General features: G+C 42.4%; 1 protein-coding gene across 1 annotated transcript in view; it reads right to left on the bottom strand.

Annotated features, from left to right (window-relative positions):
• Window positions 1–18844, bottom strand: part of LOC126470884 (glutamate receptor ionotropic, kainate 5-like) — a 168351-nt gene that overhangs the window by 104118 nt on the left and 45389 nt on the right. The window contains exon 3 of the mRNA XM_050098907.1: window positions 15215–15385. Within this exon, the coding sequence (XP_049954864.1) occupies window positions 15215–15385 (171 nt within the window). The remainder of the gene's footprint in view (window positions 1–15214; window positions 15386–18844) is intronic.

Raw genomic sequence — 18844 nt, 5'->3', positions numbered from 1 at the left:
CGCTGGGCTAGTAATGCACCACATTAAGTTATTGAATAAATCATCGCTTCCTTTGCTGATGGCCGATGAAGCTCTCAATTTAAATGTGCATTCAACACACAGGTAAGTAATCATAATAAACGTCTGACGTGGCTAAGTAAAATATTTTGGGCGAGAGAATTAATTTAATTACACTACACGCAGTAGACAAGCTCTGAACTTGCCCTTTGGAGATACGCTATCGCTATAGTTTTATAGTTATTCAATTGAAACTTCTCACATCTTTATGGTTATAGCGGATCTCCATTCTACTTAAATTTAAACATCCTAGCCTTATTTATTCGCCTACTTAATCCATCTTGCTTCCTTAATTTTTAAGACAAAAACCAGAAAATCATGAATTTCCACTAAAATTTTAATTTGTGAGATTCAAAATACTGTTTCTACTAAATATAAATTTTTAAGTTTCTAGCTCTTTTCTGTTGCGCCAATGATTTTTACAGAAAAACATCCAAATTTCGAAAATGGTTAAAGTTATTGAACTGACATTCAACACATATTGATTTAGTATTACTCCTGACATGCTAGAACCGTTTCAGGTTATATACTTGATTTTTAAAATATTGCGCAACATTTATGGCGTCAGAGCTAGTTACAGCGGACTAGGCTGGCACACAATGGAAAGACTGATGTGAATTTTATACAGCGTGGGTAGGTTGCTTCCCTACATTGTGCTTACTGCTGGAAGAAGATAATAATGAAGAAGAAGACATTTCACACCGAGAGTTACATAATAGAAAAGCTGAAACACTAAAACTTGACAAAAGTTTCTTTGCAACACTTATCAATTGTCATTCATTAAACGTATGTGATTCATATTACATAATAGGTTAGAGTGAATGTATGGGACTGGACCTATTTCAAAACAATGGCATAAATAAAATTTTAATGCAGCCTACTGTCCTTATTTACGGTAATACCTACGTTAATTTGAAAAAAAAATCGCTGACTGCCAATACTTGGCATCAGCTATCTTAGGTACAGATATGCTACCAATTAGTAACGTTTGGAAGTTTTGTGCTGGACTGGGACTCGAACTCGAAATTCCCACTTATTGCTAGCGATCGCCGTAACCACCTCGGCCATCCACGCAAATTAATTTCGGACGGCTGTCAATACTCATTAATGACTGATCATCCAGACACGCAAGTAAATAATACCTATGTGTTACTTTAAAATTGAAAACATTAACGAAAATTTCAGCACTAATATAAACACCGGAATTACAGCAGTGTGTCCCGTAACCGCTGATTCTGTTGGAAAGACCCAGAAAAGAAAAATTAAGAAATAAAGTAAAATTGCTGTAAGGAGAAACCACATTTGCAAAACTAAGTAGCTTCATTACTCTAGGAAACTGAAGTAGAAGTAGTGGCTGCTCAGATCTTATACATATGAACAGTAGTGAAATAAAAACCTACATTTAACGCATCTTGTTTCATTAGAGTTTTTTCTTCCTAAATGTTTTCGTTTAGTCCTTAGATTACTCCTGTTTCGTAAGAATGTCCATTTCGAGCCGTAGTAAAAAGCAGCGATCGTTTCCCGTTTACTCGATTTCAATATGGCGTCGGGCGCAACATTTGACTTCATACAAATCAAAGAAGCCTCTCACTGTTTTCCTTTCTATATCTGTCTGCCCTGTACCTTTGAGTGTGACTGTTCCAGACATTTAGCTGTTTGGAGCCTTGTGCTTGTTGGGAAGTGGGTGTGTCTTTCTATCAACAAAGACATGTTTCTCAAACGTTTTGATTTCCTCCCCTTTAGACCCTCCTGGATGTAGAAAGATGACGCTCATTAAAGACTAACTCACTGCTCTTTAATGACGAAAACCGCATTCTGACAATCTTTCTGTGTTCTGCTACGCTTACATGAAAATTGTCTTACTGAGCTGAGTGTTCATACTCGTCAGCCGTATACTCGTCCCACTGCGGTTTAAAGAAAAGGTGTTAGAAGATTCCATGTCGGACAGAGCCCCGGTTGCTTGGATAAGTCCTACGCATCTGTGGTGCGGCAGTTCCACAGAGGTTGACCTCCAACGAGTGTTTCGCCTTAACAGCCATCTACCCCAATTGCAAGTAGCACACCCTGAGATTGAGTTTTCGTTTTTCTGTAGAGGCCTGTAGCATCCTCGTGATCCTGGCAGTTAAGCTAAAATCCCCGCTCCCTGTAACTCACAACGAAGGTTTCGCCGTAGCACTGCACTGTGGCTGCTTTAACATGCGCAGAGCATACAGTTCCAGAGGACTGGCGGCGCTCGCCATTCCCTAGATCAGAAGCCCTGAATTCACCAAACCGCGGCGAAAGGCCAGATAAATTTGAAATTTCAGGGCAAATGGTTCTGGGCGCAGTTACTACTAGTCAGTACCCAGTTAATCTTCTGGCTATCATCAAACGGATACTAAATTAATACGTCTGTCTGTGTGACAGGGCAGGATGCGAGGAAAATTGTAATTTATCATTTGTTTTTCTAAGGCAGGGGCGAGGGCAACAGTTCTCCCTCACTGTGTACGCTCTTGACTAAGCCAACACAGACTGAGCTCCTTTGAGCTGATCGCCATGTAGCACCACTCGAGGGGCACATGTGACTTAGCGAATGATACGGGCAAGTCGGGTGATACCCCTCCAGTACAAATTGAGGAGATAGTGTTGGATCTTGTGGGAGAAGATTCATCTATCAACACCCGTCAACGTGGCAGTAGTCCTTTGAAGAGTTCCTGAGAGCTTAAGCTGTTATTATAAGACATATTTTATTTATGTCAAAAAAAGGAATGATTAATATCGCACCATTAAATCGTTATTTCAAAGCACTCATTTTAAGATCCTATACTAACTGCATAATTTTGACACTAAAATTATGAAACACCATCATTTTTAATTTTTGTTTCCTGTTGCCATTAAAAAGAGAACAAAAAACTTACCAGGAAGGCGTGGAAATATCTGACGATGAGATAGGACGCTCATACACAGTCGAAGAGATAAACAGAGAGGAAAAGAAAGAATGCGATGTGAGATTAAGGAATAGAGTACTTACATTACGACTGAAATCAATCATTTTTTTCCATACCCCATCCACTGATTTACTTGATTACTCTTTGTCGACCTACACAGTCAGTAAGGGAAAACTGTCAAGTTACTGGATGAGAAAAGGTGTATTCAAAACTGTATGTAGTTTGATACACCAAAATTCGATTACTGCAAGCCCTTCATCAAATGTCATGAGAAACATTTTGAAACACAGTATTTTTCAGCATTTGTGTTGCGATGTCTCAAATGTTAAAGTCTAAAATAAAGTGAAAATAAACTCTCAAATATCTTTTTCCCACATGGAAATATGTTGGTCTAGTCTCCAAACTTCTGAAAATGCATTTGAAAATTAAGAGAGTGAATTTTATCCATAGTGGATGCTATTGAACCCCGTGACTGTTCCTTTATAGGGGGAGTAGAAAAATTTCAGCTACTAGTCACAATAGCAAATTAATAGTTCTCCTCCAATATAAATATAAAATAAGTCTGTTTTCAATTCATTAATTGTGCTGATGCACTCTGACAAACTTACGGCATACGTCGTAAAATGAGGTTTCGCGTTTTTATGGATATTTTACGAGCTTCGGTGTATAGGAAACTGCATAACTCCCACACAAATCTGTAGCGCCAGTGCCGCGTTTTAGAGACGATAATATTATCAAAGAACGCTCAGAGTTACGTGGAAAGACGGAATTCTACAAATTCGGGTCAAGACGAAGTGGATGCGAATCAATCAATTTCCGCTGCATATTTCAGCTACCTTCTTCCTCTCGTCGGGATCGATAAGAAAACTGCCGTCTAGAAAGTATAAGTCAGGCTTCGGTTACAGATCATTCACACAGTATTTTATTTTAGACAGAAGGATGCGTTAAACGTGTAAAAACTGAAGTGAAGAAATAAGACAGAAGTTCTTCATTGCGCCTCGGGACGTTTGTTGCGATAGAATAATTTGTCATTTAAACAGGTCCCTGAGTTCAGAAAGAAATATAAATACATCAGGATATTAATGTAGATGTTCAAACATTGCCCAAATAGAATTAAAACTGTATCATCAATTGTCAAATAAAACTAGTTCTGAATAATTCCTTTGTAGGTTTCATGGGCTCTTTGGGATTTTTATAATCATTTAGGTGAACGTTAATTCCATTTTGTATAACAGGAAAGCCAGTCTCCACTTTCCTTCTGCGTTTAACACCTCTGCACCACCAATGTACCTGCAAAATGCTTCATCAGTTCCGAAGATAATAAAGATTTTAACGGGCTGACTTATAACGTTTTGGTATTCCTTTGTGATGGATTGGGAATACTGCAATATTTTTCTAACAACATCAACTTTTGAGAGATTCATGTTTCGTATGAGGATGGAAAAAAGTAACTTAAGATATGCAATTCAGTGTGACAAATTTTGAGTTGTATGTTTTGTTTTTATGTACCTGGAACTGTGATGTATCTAGTCATATAATCTTTTAATGCCTTTACTGAATTCCCGTCTTAGAAGCTGCAGTGCTTGTATTCTGCTTTCTCATTTTGTGCACTTACAGTTTTTAAAGTCAACCTACTACCACTACTGTTAGAACGTTGTATTATACAGAATGTTTAGCTTTCGTTGACATAGACAACTCACGCATTTAAGCAACTTAATATCATAGCAAGTGTTCAACGTGTCGGTCGCTGTCTCAACGCATTCACGACAACAGCGCAAGGAGTTTCACTACACTCCTACACTCTCTCGTATATCCCCGCTGTCTGTTGTACAAGAAGACAAGCAGCTAGGACAATACCGAACCGTTCCCGTCCATTTTCTACTGGGCTTTCACATACTGACGATGTCGCGGAGGACCAGTAAAAAAAAATCCGTAGGACTGAAATCCAGCGACATCGGTGGTACAAGGAGAGGACCTTCCCTTCCAGTCCAACGATGGATGTGGTCGTTCAGCTACTGACGGACATAAATGTCGGACTGGGACTGTGCATCGTCGTACTGAAACCACATTCTCTGGTGAGCAACAAAAGTCACACTGGCCTTGTGAGGAATGTTGGCGGTAGTTTTGGCGCCAGTGTACAGCCATTAGGTCGAGAGACGCTGTCAACAACACAATTGTATTTCCAGCATAGCTGTGAGGGATTTTCTCACACGTCGCGAGGGTCGTAATTAGGTGTTGAACCTGTTGTGCGGGCCGTACGAGGGAAATGTTGTGAAAACTAAACGTAAAAAATTGCACTTCAGAGCAATTTTCGAATTTAAAGCGTATTATGGAGCATTTAAATTTTATTATTTGTACTTGTTCAAATGGCTCTGAGCACTGTGGGACTTAACTTCTGAGGTCATCAGTCCCCTAGAACTTAGAACTACTTAAACCTAACTAACCTAAGAACATCACACACATCCACGCCCGAGGCAGGATTCAAACCTGCGACCGTAGCGGTCGCGCGGCTCCAGACTGTTGCGCCTAGAACCGCACGACCACCACGGCCGGCATTTTATTATTTAATTCTACACAATTTATGACCTAAAGTTCTTTGTCCAGTTCCGCTTTTAAATTTTTCTTTGTTTCTACGGCAATTGATTTGTATTTTATGGTAAATATAAGTACAGTTTGTACAGAAAATATAAGAAACACCTTATTGCATTAATAGCTCTACTTCGCTTTGTATTACCATTCATCTACATCGACGGACGTGGCAGCTACAACCCTCATAATGTTGTAATGGGGATGTTGACAAATTTTTAGGGTTATCACCGTTTGGTGGTCGTATACTTAGCACGACAAAAATTATTTTCATAAAACTACCATCGCATTTAAAAACAAAAAAACTCTTTCGTTTATTTGAGTTTTGCATCTCCCGCTACATCTACAGCTATACTCTGCTAACCACTGTGACGCACGTGGCAGACGGTTCGTGACATTGTGCCTGTTATTAGGGCTTTTCCCCATTCCATTCATGTATGGAGCGCAGGAGGAATGTTTGTTTAAATGCCCCGTGTGTACTGTAATTAATCTAATCTTGTCCTGACGATTCCTACGGGAGTGATACGTAGGGGAATGTGGTATGTTCCTACAGTCGTTTAACGCCAGTTCTTGAAACTTTGTAAGCAGGCTTTCTCGGAGTAATTTACGTCTATGTTCAAGAGCCTGTCAGTTTAGTTTCTTCAACATATCTGTGATACTCTCCCACAGGTCAAACAAATCTGTGACCATAATCTCTGCCCTTTTTTATGCCCCTAATTAGCCCTATTTGGTACGAGTCCCACACACTTGAACAATATTCTAGAATGGGTCGCACGAATGATTTTTAAGCACTCTACTGGAACAAAAAAAAAAAAATGGTTCAAATGGCTCTGAGCACTATGGGACTTAACATCTGTGGTCATCAGTCCCCTAGAACTTAGAACTACTTAAACCTAACTAACCTAAGGACATCACACACATCCATGTCCGAGGCAGGATTCGAACCTGTGACCGTAGCAGTCGCGCGGCCTCTACTGGAACAGTCTCACATAAGATGTTACAATATAATAATCAGAGAATCGAATGTCTACAACATGAATGCCATCGAGCCTAGTGATCGACTCCCTATAGCCCCGTGGGGGGAGTATTTATGGCGCTGAGGAGTGGTTTTGCCATGCGACGTCATTTGTGATGACCCAATCGGTATCGTTCATTATGAGTCGTCAGTGGTCTTCGGTTTTGCTGTACTGGCTTAATCAGTTAGTTGCAGTATGATAATTGCTTCGTCAAACCCCTGACAGGTGTTCTTGCGACCTACATGGTGTGTCTTACATAATGTTCTGACAGTAGCATGTTGGTCTGCACTTGTCTTACACTTTTCCACTGAGCTCGCTCGCAGTCTTACGCAGAAGTGTCGTACTCTTGGTGGGCGACAAACCGTGTCGAAATATTTACGCCTAGCGGCTGTCTCGTGTTGATACTTCCGCGTGCTTGAAAAATGCCGGACTGTAGGGATGTAGAAAAATTTTTCCTCTCTCATTCCCTTTCTATCTTGATGCATAGTACTGCCTTCGGTTTCAATTCCTGTCCCATCTGCGAATGACTGGACACTAACCTTGGTGCCACTAACAGCCTTTCCATATGACCAGAATTTGTTTTTTTGTGATAGATCATTTGACAGTATTCTGCTACGGTAACAGTAGAAGGATTCACGCATTGGTCTCTTGACAACCAAACACGTTTCATTCGTCATCTTCCTGTCTACGGCCCTATGCTTTGGTTTACACCTATTATGCAGTAGTCTCTGTTTCTTTAGCACTTTCCTTCCTGTGACTGTGTACCATGGAGGGTTCCTCCCATCACAAACTATTGTACTGGGTATGTATTAATCCTATGCGTGGTAAAGTATTCTTTAAAACTTGAGCCATAGTTCTTCTACATGCTCCTGTACTGTGCTAACAAGTTCAAGTTCCTCATTGAGATATGACACTACTGCTTTTTATATAGTTTACTGAACATATAAATCTTTCTACTTGTTTTAGCTGCCCTTTGTACTTTGGAAGTCATTGTTGCTACAACTGTCTCTTGGTGACTGATACCAGTTTCAGTGTTGACATCCTCAAGGAAGCCTGATCTATTTGTTGCCATTAGATCTAATATACACTCCTGGAAATGGAAAAAAGAACACATTGACACCGGTGTGTCAGACCCACCATACTTGCTCCGGACACTGCGAGAGGGCTGTACAAGCAATGATCACACGCACGGCACAGCGGACACACCAGGAACCGCGGTGTTAGCCGTCGAATGGCGCTAGCTGCGCAGCATTTGTGCACCGCCGCCGTCAGTGTCAGCCAGTTTGCCGTGGCATACGGAGCTCCATCGCAGTCTTTAACACTGGTAGCATGCCGCGACAGCGTGGACGTGAACCGTATGTGCAGTTGACGGACTTTGAGCGAGGGCGTATAGTGGGCATGCGGGAGGCCGGGTGGACGTACCGCCGAATTGCTCAACACGTGGGGCGTGAGGTCTCCACAGTACATCGATGTTGTCGCCAGTGGTCGGCGGAAGGTGCACGTGCCCGTCGACCTGGGACCGGACCGCAGCGACGCACGGATGCACGCCAAGACCGTAGGATCCTACGCAGTGCCGTAGGGGACCGCACCGCCACTTCCCAGCAAATTAGGGACACTGTTGCTCCTGGGGTATCGGCGAGGACCATTCGCAACCGTCTCCATGAAGCTGGGCTACGGTCCCGCACACCGTTAGGCCGTCTTCCGCTCACGCCCCAACATCGTGCAGCCCGCCTCCAGTGGTGTCGCGACAGGCGTGAATGGAGGGACGAATGGAGACGTGTCGTCTTCAGCGATGAGAGTCGCTTCTGCCTTGGTGCCAATGATGGTCGTATGCGTGTTTGGCGCCGTGCAGGTGAGCGCCACAAACAGGACTGCATACGACCGAGGCACACAGGGCCAACACCCGGCATCATGGTGTGGGGAGCGATCTCCTACACTGGCCGTACACCACTGGTGATCGTCGAGGGGACACTGAATAGTGCACGGTACATCCAAACCGTTATCGAACCCATCGTTCTACCATTCCTAGACCGGCAAGGGAACTTGCTGTTCCAACAGGACAATGCACGTCCGCATGTATCCCGTGCCACCCAACGTGCTCTAGACGGTATAAGTCAACTACCCTGGCCAGCAAGATCTCCGGATCTGTCCCCCATTGAGCATGTTTGGGACTGGATGAAGCGTCGTCTCACGCGGTCTGTACGTCCAGCACGAACGCTGGTCCAACTGAGGCGCCAGGTGGAAATGGCATGGCAAGCCGTTCCACAGGACTACATCCAGCATCTCTACGATCGTCTCCATGGTAGAATAGCAGCCTGCATTGCTGCAAAGGTGGATATACACTGTACTAGTGCCGACATTGTGCATGCTCTGTTGCCTGTGTCTATGTGCCTGTGGTTCTGTCAGTGTGATCATGTGATGTATCTGACCCCAGGAATGTGTCAATAAAGTTTCCCCTTCCTGGGACAATGAATTCACGGTGTTCTTATTTCAATTTCCAGGAGTGTATTTCCACATGAATGGCATTCCGAACTCTCTGTTCTAAATACTTTCCAGAGAAGGCATTCAGTAATGTTTCACATGATTTCTTGTCACGTCCACCACTTAACTACTGTAATTTTCCCAACTGATTGTTCGATGATTAAAGTATCCTCTGATAATTACATATAAGTGAGCGTAGTTCCTCTTTAAGTTTTTGGTTACATCTGGTGTTGAGTCTGGTGGTTGACAGAAGGGCTCGTTACAATTTTATGCCCGCCCCTGATACTGAGTCTTGCCCAAACGATCTCGCATGCGGCTTGAATTTCTATCTCGTTGGATTTTAGTATGTTGTTTATAGCCTTTCGGTATACACTTAAATTTTCACCAAAAATTTCACTGCTCTCAACTTCAGATTCTAACCAATTTTCAGTATGTAGTATTATATGAGCTTCCTTGCTTTTTAGGAGTGCTTCAAACTCTGGCACTCTTTTGCGAACGCTTCGGCAGTTAACTATTAGGATTTTAATGCTCTCATCAGTGGCGGTATTCGTTTGGATCTTACACTTATACTTTTGGGTCTTCCACAGCTGTCGTTATGACTGAATGGAGAGTCGTCTAATCTAAAAAACCCTCGTGAACACCCCTCACAGTCAGTTACCTGGGTAGCAGCCGCTGATTTGCAGTGCACACCTGACCAATTTAGGGGGCCCCTACAGTTCTCAGCACTAAGTGCAAGTCAAGGAAGTTACAGAATAGCGTTTCACAGAACCTTCGCAATCTCTGGTGGTCAAAGACTTTTACTCGACACAGAAACAAGGGGCCACAATCTGTTCCAGGGACAGTACTGCACACTGTGAGCTTCGTTGAAACTCCCTGACCAAGGCCAGTATTCTCAAGCGTCTCTGCGAGACATTGAAATGATCGAAATATGTCCTTGAAGCCCAGATGACAATCATCATTTGTCATGTAAGCTACAATCTATCAGTTGAACGCAGCCTGTTCCCTCAATGGCTGCCGTAATAGCCTTTTCAACATGCCGAATGAGGCCACCACGCATCCACACTGAGTGACATAGTGCTCCTTTCTATCCCTTGCTGCCGTCTCCCTAGGGGTTATCGTTATTCACAGTACGTTCGAACTACCAACTGCTAATAGACTCCTGACCTTTTACGTTTGCCTCGTCTTTGTGTTTGCCTCGTCAACAGGTGAAGTGAGCGCTGCTGGCTCAGTTTCGGCTTCAGTGAAAGACAGCGCCTCAAACTTGTAAGTTAGGGGTGTTGGTATAGCACCCTGAGTTCTCCCTGGTCCGTGTCTCCTCTGTACAGGGTGCCTAGCCCTACAACTGACATGCTCGTCTCACTCAAGTAGACGAGTGGTGATCGGTCCCGTACTTACTATAGAAGAAACAGAACCCTTAGGAGATGATAGTACTTGAGGTAGCTTTGATATTTCTGCTATATGACTTTCGGGAGCTCCGTCAACACACTCATTCGCGGCAGCTTCTTAGTCGTGTAGTAGTAGCCATGGCGATTTCCACCTGTGTCACCTCGTTTTCAAGAATAGCATTCACAGTGGGGCAGCATTGCGGCTATTGCAATGTTCTGCAGAACAGAAAGCAAATATTCCGGCTGAAACGCTTACAGTGGCCGCGTAACCTAGCTACGGCTTCTAGATTCAGTGAATTATCTGTTAAACCTGTGGATCTTAAGACATCTTGAACGTTTCGCACAATACCTTATCAACGAATAAAACAGTCTGAAAATGCTGTATCCCAGCTCAAGGAGCAGTGCCTGACCTCTGCAATATTGGCTATGTCTGCAACTGGCATAAGGTGTGCACAGGGTGTATCGTAATTAACAGTGAAAGTTGACGGGGGTAAAATCTACTGCAGTGGAAGCATAAAGGTTCCAGTAGATATGGATCCGCGCCGTTTGCGAAATAGCTGCAAATTTGTGGTTACGAGTCGCCACTGACTTCAGCAGGAATTATTCTCATGGTTAGTAAAGTACTTTTATATGCAATCTTTTCGATTCTCTTCCCGTATACATAACTCAATGCACTTCTTCCTAATATCTTGAAGCTCTTGAAGCGCCACGAACCATACCGTATAGAGGTGGATAGTCTTTAGACCATATGACGGACTTTTTTCAATAGTGGTACAAGTCCATTACCTCCACTTTTCTGCCTATAATGCTTCTGAAATTAATTATCCAAACAAACAGAAAGAAAGGTTCATCTCTAGCAAGAAGCCATATGCTTGAATATTTCTGATATCTCAACAGCAGATTTTTCAGCGCTCATGTAACTTTAGGACTCTGTATTCCAAAATGAACAAAAATGGACTTGTACCACTGCTGAAATAAGCCCTTCATATAGATGGCCAACTCCACAATAAATGAGGAATATTACTTCTAACTCCAACGTGAATTTATAATTACGCACATTATTTCTATAAATATGTTAACATAGATTGATACAGCCAGTGACGTTATCTCACCTCTCTCGTTTACCATCTGCACGGAAGTTTAACTGTATTCTGTTAATGTACGCACACCGGCCGTAACGTCTGCCTGGCCTCAATTGGACGTAGTTATACAATTGGGAACCAACTACCATTTTACAGATTGCCGGTTCTGTGTTGCAAACTGTGATGGAATGTGTGCAGTATGTCAAGCAAAACAGAATGGAATGTGTGCAGTATGTCAAGCAAAACAGAACCAACTCCATCCCATAACATGATGCTCTGTAGAGAGGTCTGGAGCAACTACCAGTTGCTGTATCCACGTGGCAGTGATTTGCAATGTGGAACCAAAACGGCTACTCTAGTTGTATAACTACGGAATCCATATAGGAAAAAATAACGAAGGTCACTGTTATGTGCGGATTGAAGGAGTTGCTGGTCATGGAGCTCAAGCAGAATGATCTCATCTAAGGAAACACATTCTTAGCAATGTTACTGAACAAATTAAGTCACTGATTTTGTGGTCTGGTTCTTGTGGAGAGCAGAACAGAAACACAAAAATGTTGAAGACTGCTCTACAGGAACACGCTACCCTTAAAACGATTACCATAGGATTTCTATTTCTGGTCATTCATTCTTACCGAATGAGGCGGCCTTGGTGATACATAAAGTGCACTAAAAATGCAACAAAGGTCGTATACTACAGAAGATTACATCACTGTCATGCAACAGGCCAGAAAAAAACACCATCTGCAAATCCGTAAGATGGCAAAAAAAAACGTTTGGAGTACTTCACCGTTAGAAAAAAAATTGTCAACAGAAAGCATGACACAACAACAAAGTTAATTCGCTGGAACTTACAAATACGAATAACAAAGAAGAAATCTTATTCAGTGTTCATGAACAACAACTTCGAAGATAATTTCGTTGAAGTAAATATTCAGAGACGTGCTGTAGGCCTCTCAAAGTCTTCGCCAGATCTAACAGCATTCTTGGTACCTCTATGGCCAAATGCTAAAGCAACATCACTGCCAAAATTGCAGGACATAAAATCGACAATGCACCTCATTCCAGGGGATTCCATAGAGATTTATGAAAAACTTCAGACCCTGAAATTGTGGATGATGTTGATGGTACTAATACTAAATTAATTTCACTTTGTAGCAGCTTTCAAACATGTCAATGTGTAAGAGAATCATATGGGCATAACTTATTTATGTATTTAACGACAGTAGTAATAATGTTAACTTAAATGTTGAAGTAATTACTTTCATCAAACTGTATAAAAATAATCAAATAGTTCGTATTTGATATAATGTTTAAACTATTTTTGTATTTACTTCCACATTCTGCCGCTGTTACACTGGCATTGTGAATAAAAAAAATTGTCCAAACATAAATTCTGAAGTGTAGTTATTTCAGTGATATAAGTGTTGCCTCATTTTCTCTCTTTCCAACTACGAACCACAAGAACCAAGCCCCGGTGTCAAATTTAAGATAAGCAGTAAGAAACCAACTCCAATTTCGGCACTCTACGCACGGTGGATCAATAACTGTTGAGGCCTATAGTATTAATCCGATAGAACATTAGAAAATGTTATTTATTTGTAAAGTTATGCTAAAACAGCTCTAGCTCAAAATGTAGATTTCCGAGTTGATTCCATTTGGATAACCACGTCCAATTGTTCTATTGACTTCCATGTGGACAGACCGTCAGTGGCAGAGCACCTCATGTTCCTGCTGCTAAGAAGGCGGGTACACCGTTCCTTTGTTGTGTATTTTTACGAGCTTCCAGCAGGTTCACCTACATATTTCTAGTTTTCACTCGTTCATGCTATCACCGTAGTCCAAACCAAACACACTCGTCGAGAAACCTATATTGTTTCTAAGTATCATAAGGGTGGCGTGTTGGCGAAACCATTATACCAGATTTACAAATAGTAGTAGATTCTGTACATTTTCGATGATGTGCAAAAAGAGTTAAGTCTGTCGAGAGTGGCCTGTGTACCTGATGCAGGTAAGCGGCGTTGGCGAGTCTGCACTGTGGTGATGCATGGTAAATATGTGAAGCTAGTGATGGTAGCTTCGGTCTGCCCTTTGTTGACCTTGCTGTCATGACGTATTGTTGAGAGGGAGAGAGACTGAAAAATAGAAAACTGTCTCAGTGTATGTAGCTGGTGCAGATGAGCAGCGTGGGGAACCTCACTTTCTGCTTGGTCATGTCAAATACATTGTGTCCCTGATTTTTGCGATCAAAGTTATGTACAACCAGATGATCATAAACTGGTTAATTTGAGCAGAGGAATTAATGGTCGTCAATAAAAATTCAGTTTATCGTTGATACAAAAATCTCACGCCTTATAACATCTGCTTGAGCTCATAGCAACTATACAGGGTGACGACAGCTAGCCCCAATGCGTGCATTACAATGGCGTATAAGACGCCGGACACACATTCATGTAAACGGTGGTTCTAATACCCATGTGGTCATCCAGATATAATTTATCTGTGGTTTCTGTAAATGCTTAGAGCAAATGCCAGACTGATTCATTGGAAAGGACAGGGCAATTCCTTCACCCATCCATTCCTAGTCCCTATTTGCACTCCATCTCTAATCATCAAACTTTAATCTTCCTTCCTTCCACTTCCTTTTCTACTGGCTTTACAAACTTCAGTCCCTTCCTGCTACCCCATAGGACAAAAACTGTGTACTCATCACAGACTTATGTGCTTTGTTTTTCAAGGTAGCAACTCGAATGTCGATGCAGAAGCGCAAACAGTTTGCAAACACATACCTCACAGGCACTTTCTATTCAAACCTAGTATCACCTCAAATTTTCACTGGTTCGTTATCTTAAAATTATCAGTTTACTGTCCTCTCCTGTGTGTATAATTTTGAACCTAAAGATTTGCAACATCCTGAATATAAGGTTTGCCTATGCTGACATAGGCAGTCCTCCATTCATTTTGTCGCCATTATGTATTTTTTAAGGGAAGAGAGTCTGGATACCAGAAAGATGCCTGGGATAGCGTATGCAGGGCCCGTCTGGTGCAGATTAGGGATGTGGTGAAGTATACGTGCTGGTCGTGAGTGGTCATAACTGGACGTTGACAGTGATGGTATTAGTCAACCCTATTATCTTGTTGTAGGCATGGTGTATCTTCTAGGAGGAAAGACCCTGAAAGCAAGGAAGTCATCTGCGTATATGCACTAGTACAGATGAACCTAGTGGTGATGTCTCTGGGTATGTTGTACATGGCAATACGTGAAAATGATAATGGTGGCGTCAGACAGCTGTGCATTCACGTTGCTCTCATAATGTACTGCTGAGGGACCAAGTGTAAAGCTAGAAAGCTACCTGGACCTGCATATGTACCTGGTGCAGATGAGAGGCTAGGCGAATTCTGCATGCTAGTTGTGATAGGCAATTAAACAAACTGACAAAGGTGGGGTTGGGCAGTTTTCCACTAACATTTCCGTCCTAACATGTTGTTGAGGGTGAGAGAGACTGAAGTGTAACATGTTTTGGCATGTAAACTTTAGTGCGTATGAGCGATGTGCTGAAATCTACATTCTGGTTATGGTTTTCAAATATATGAAGCTGGCAGTGGTGGCATAGGCCAGCCCTCCGCTGCCGATGTACTTTTTAAAATAAGAAGATGTGAAGACAGAAAGCTTTCTGTACCTGGTGCGGATGAGTGGCATGGTGAAGTCCACATGCTGATTGCGCATGGTGGTCTGCGTGAAGCTAGCGATAGCAGCATCGGCCACTCCACGGGTCAGGTCACCTGTCATGCCACTCCACTCGCCTGCCTCGGACAACGAGCCCCACGACGTTTGCTCCCACATGCGGTATCTGAACACACACACACACATTGCTTCTTCATAGGATTCTCCAGATAAAACACAGATGAAAAAAGTAATGAAAACTGTTGGTAGATTACGATAAATAACATATCACCGTTATCCTGTTGCATAGCTCAGTTTCATCATGTCATAGACCTGTTGAATTATTTACAAAGGAATTTTCTCCTATCATCGAAAGGAGACTACCAAACCTCATCAGCAATCATCGAAATTAGTGCCAGACATAACGATCTAATATCGATCATTAACCTATGCTGGAGTGATATGGTTGGTTGGTTGGTTTGGGGAAGGAGACCAGACAGCGTGGTCATCGGTCTCATCGGATTAGGGAAGGATGGGGAAGGAAGTCGGCCGTGCCCTTTCAGAGGAACCATCCCGGCATTTGCCTGGAGTGATTTTAGGGAAATCACGGAAAACCTAAATCAGGATGGCCGGACGCGGGATTGAACCGTCGTCCTTCCGAATGCGAGTCCAGTGTCTAACCACTGCGCCACCTCGCTCGGTGGGAGTGATATGCTTGGGCTGACTAAGAGAGCTGTCGATGTTCAGCTACATATTCGTCCAACTATAGCTAAGGAGATGTGCAGACACAAATATCGTTCGTGTCGTCTTGGAAAACATTTGAATAACAATTGTACCATAGATTGCAATTAGGGACACACAATGTTTATATCACCCCTTGATCTCAACATGCAGATTGAATATCAAGAAAAATAGTCTACAAGGTTGTCTCATCTTCTTCTCAATGACAGCCTCCCTTTCATATCCTTCGACTCTTACAACTGCCGTCTTGTGTATGCAGAAGTTATAGATAACTTTTCATTCTCAGTTTTTAATTTCTTTTCGGTGTCCTCCAGTCAATATTGTTAAAAACGTTTTCTAAATCTACAAATACTGCATCTTTGTTCGTACACATGTCTTACGGTCTATATCTACATCTACATCTACATCCATACTCCGCAAGCCACCTGACAGTGTGTGGCGGAGGGTACCTTGAATACCTCGATCGGTTCTCCCTTCTATTCAAGTCTAGTATTGTTCGTGGAAAGAAAGATTGTCGGTATGCCTCTGTGTGGGCTCTAATCTCTCTGATTTTATCCTCATGGTCTCTTCGCGAGATATACCTAGGGGAGAGCAAGATACTGCTTGACTCCTCGATGAATGAATGTTCTCGAAACTTCAACAAAAGCCCGTATCGAGCTACTGAGCGTCTCTTTTGCAGAGTCTTCCACTGGAGTTTATCTATCATCTCCGTAACGCTTTCGCGATTACTAAATGATTCTGTAAGGAAGGGCGCTGCTCTCCATTGGATCTTCTCTATCTCTTCTATCAACCCTATCTGGTACGGATCCCACACCGGTGAGCAGTATTCAGGCAGTGGGCGAACAGGTGTACTGTAACCTACTTCCTTTGTTTTCGGACTGCATTTACTTAGGATTCTTCCTATGAATCTCAGTCTGGCATCTGCTTTACCGACGATCAACTTTATATGTACATTCCATTTTAAATCACTCCTAATGCCTACTGCCACATATTTTATGGAATTAACTACTTCCAGTTGCTGACCTGCTCTATTGTAGCTAAATGATAAAAGATCTTTCTTTCTATGTATTCGCATCACATTACACTTGTCTAAATTGAGATTCAATTGCCATTACCTGCACCATACGTCAATTCGTTGCAGATCCTCCTGTATTTCAGTACAATTTTCCATTGTTACAACCTATCGAAATACTACAGCGTCATCCGCAAAAAGCCTCAGTGAACTTCCGATGTTATCCACAAGGTCATTTATATATATTGTGAATAGCAACGGTCCTACAACACTCCACTATGGCACACCTGAAATCACTCTTACTTCGGAAGACTTCTCTCCATTGAGGATGACATGCTGCGTTCTGTTATCTAGGAACTCTTCAATCCAATCACACAATTGGTCTGATAGTCCATATGCTCTTACTTTGTTCATTAAACGACTGTGGGGAACTGTATCAAACGCCTTGCGGAAGTCAAGAAACACGGCATCTACCTTGGGACCCGTGTTTATGGCCCTCTGAGTCTCGTGGACGAATAGCGCGAGCTGGGTTTCACAGGATCGTCTTTTTCGAAACCCATGCTGATTCCTACAGAGTAGATTTCTAGTCCCCAGAAAAGTCATTATACTCGAACACAATACGTGTTCCAAAATTCTACAACTTATTGACGTTAGAGATATAGGTCTATAGTTCTGCACGTCTGTTCGACGTCCCTTCTTGAAAACGGGGATGACTTGTGCCCTTTTCCAATCTTTTGGAACGCTACGCTTTTCTAGAGACCTACGGTACACCGCTGCAAGAAGGGGGACAAGTTCCTTTGCGTACTCTGTGTAAAATGGAACTGGTATCCCATCAGGTCCAGCGGCCTTTCCTCTTTTGAGCGTTTTTAATTGTTTTACTATCCCTCTGTCATCTATTTCGATATCTACCATTGTGTCATCTGTGCGACAATCTAGAGAAGGAGCTACAGTGCAGTCTTCCTCTGTGAAACAGCTTTGGAAAAAGACATTTAGTATTTCGGCCTTTAGTCTGTCATCCTCTGTTTCAGTACCATTTTGGTCACAGAGTGTCTGGACATTTTGTTTTGATCCACCTACCGCGCAAAATCCTAAAACAGAACAGCTTAGAGAAAGAAGCGGAGACACTTTCTGTAGGGCCCAGTCTACATTTTGTAGGGCAAAGCTCGGGCGCAAGTTGTGACTGATTTGTTCGATCGATGGGGCTGGAAAGTTGTGTACCATCCATCACAGACCTCCGACCTAAATCATTGATTCCTAATATGAACGAAGAACTTCGTGGCGTTCGCTTCTGAACAGTTGCAGAGATCAGCTCGATAAATATGGACAGTGATAAATCGAATCTACATTATTCAACACTGGATAAAAATTACATCTGTGTATAAGTTTTGCTACTGTTTGTTACGGACGAAAAATGAAGCCACGTACGACGTTGATGTATGAAAGAGGTGGTCGTTGGAATAAAATGACGTTCTGTGACCGGAAGCAAAGTGACGACTGACTCAAGTAAACTGCTGAGCCTGTGTGTGAAGGGGTTGTATTTAAATTTATTTCTTAGTACGTTAAATGCTTGAACTCTCGAGTAATTTTGTTCTGCGCACCATGACCGAAACAAAGAAAAGAGCAATTTGCATAGTACACCTATGACCATTAAAGTTGCAACGAAGTGGTGGCAGCATGTAAAAAATGTCAGAATGGCATGAAGTGTACTACATAATTGGAACAAGCTAATCATTAGCATTTCAGTACAATCATACAGAGTAGTTAGAAGTAAAGTCATCTACATTCTGTATATCAGGAAAGATCATGCAGCGAGTTTCTCATCCAGAAATAGCATTTGTGACAAGATTGTGTTTCTGCTCATGAAACATGTAACGCCAACCAGCACGCAACAAC

Source organism: Schistocerca serialis, chromosome 3, assembly GCF_023864345.2.
Source record: "Schistocerca serialis cubense isolate TAMUIC-IGC-003099 chromosome 3, iqSchSeri2.2, whole genome shotgun sequence".
Lineage (NCBI taxonomy): Eukaryota > Metazoa > Arthropoda > Insecta > Orthoptera > Acrididae > Schistocerca > Schistocerca serialis.
This window is presented reverse-complemented; position numbering and strand designations above follow the sequence as displayed.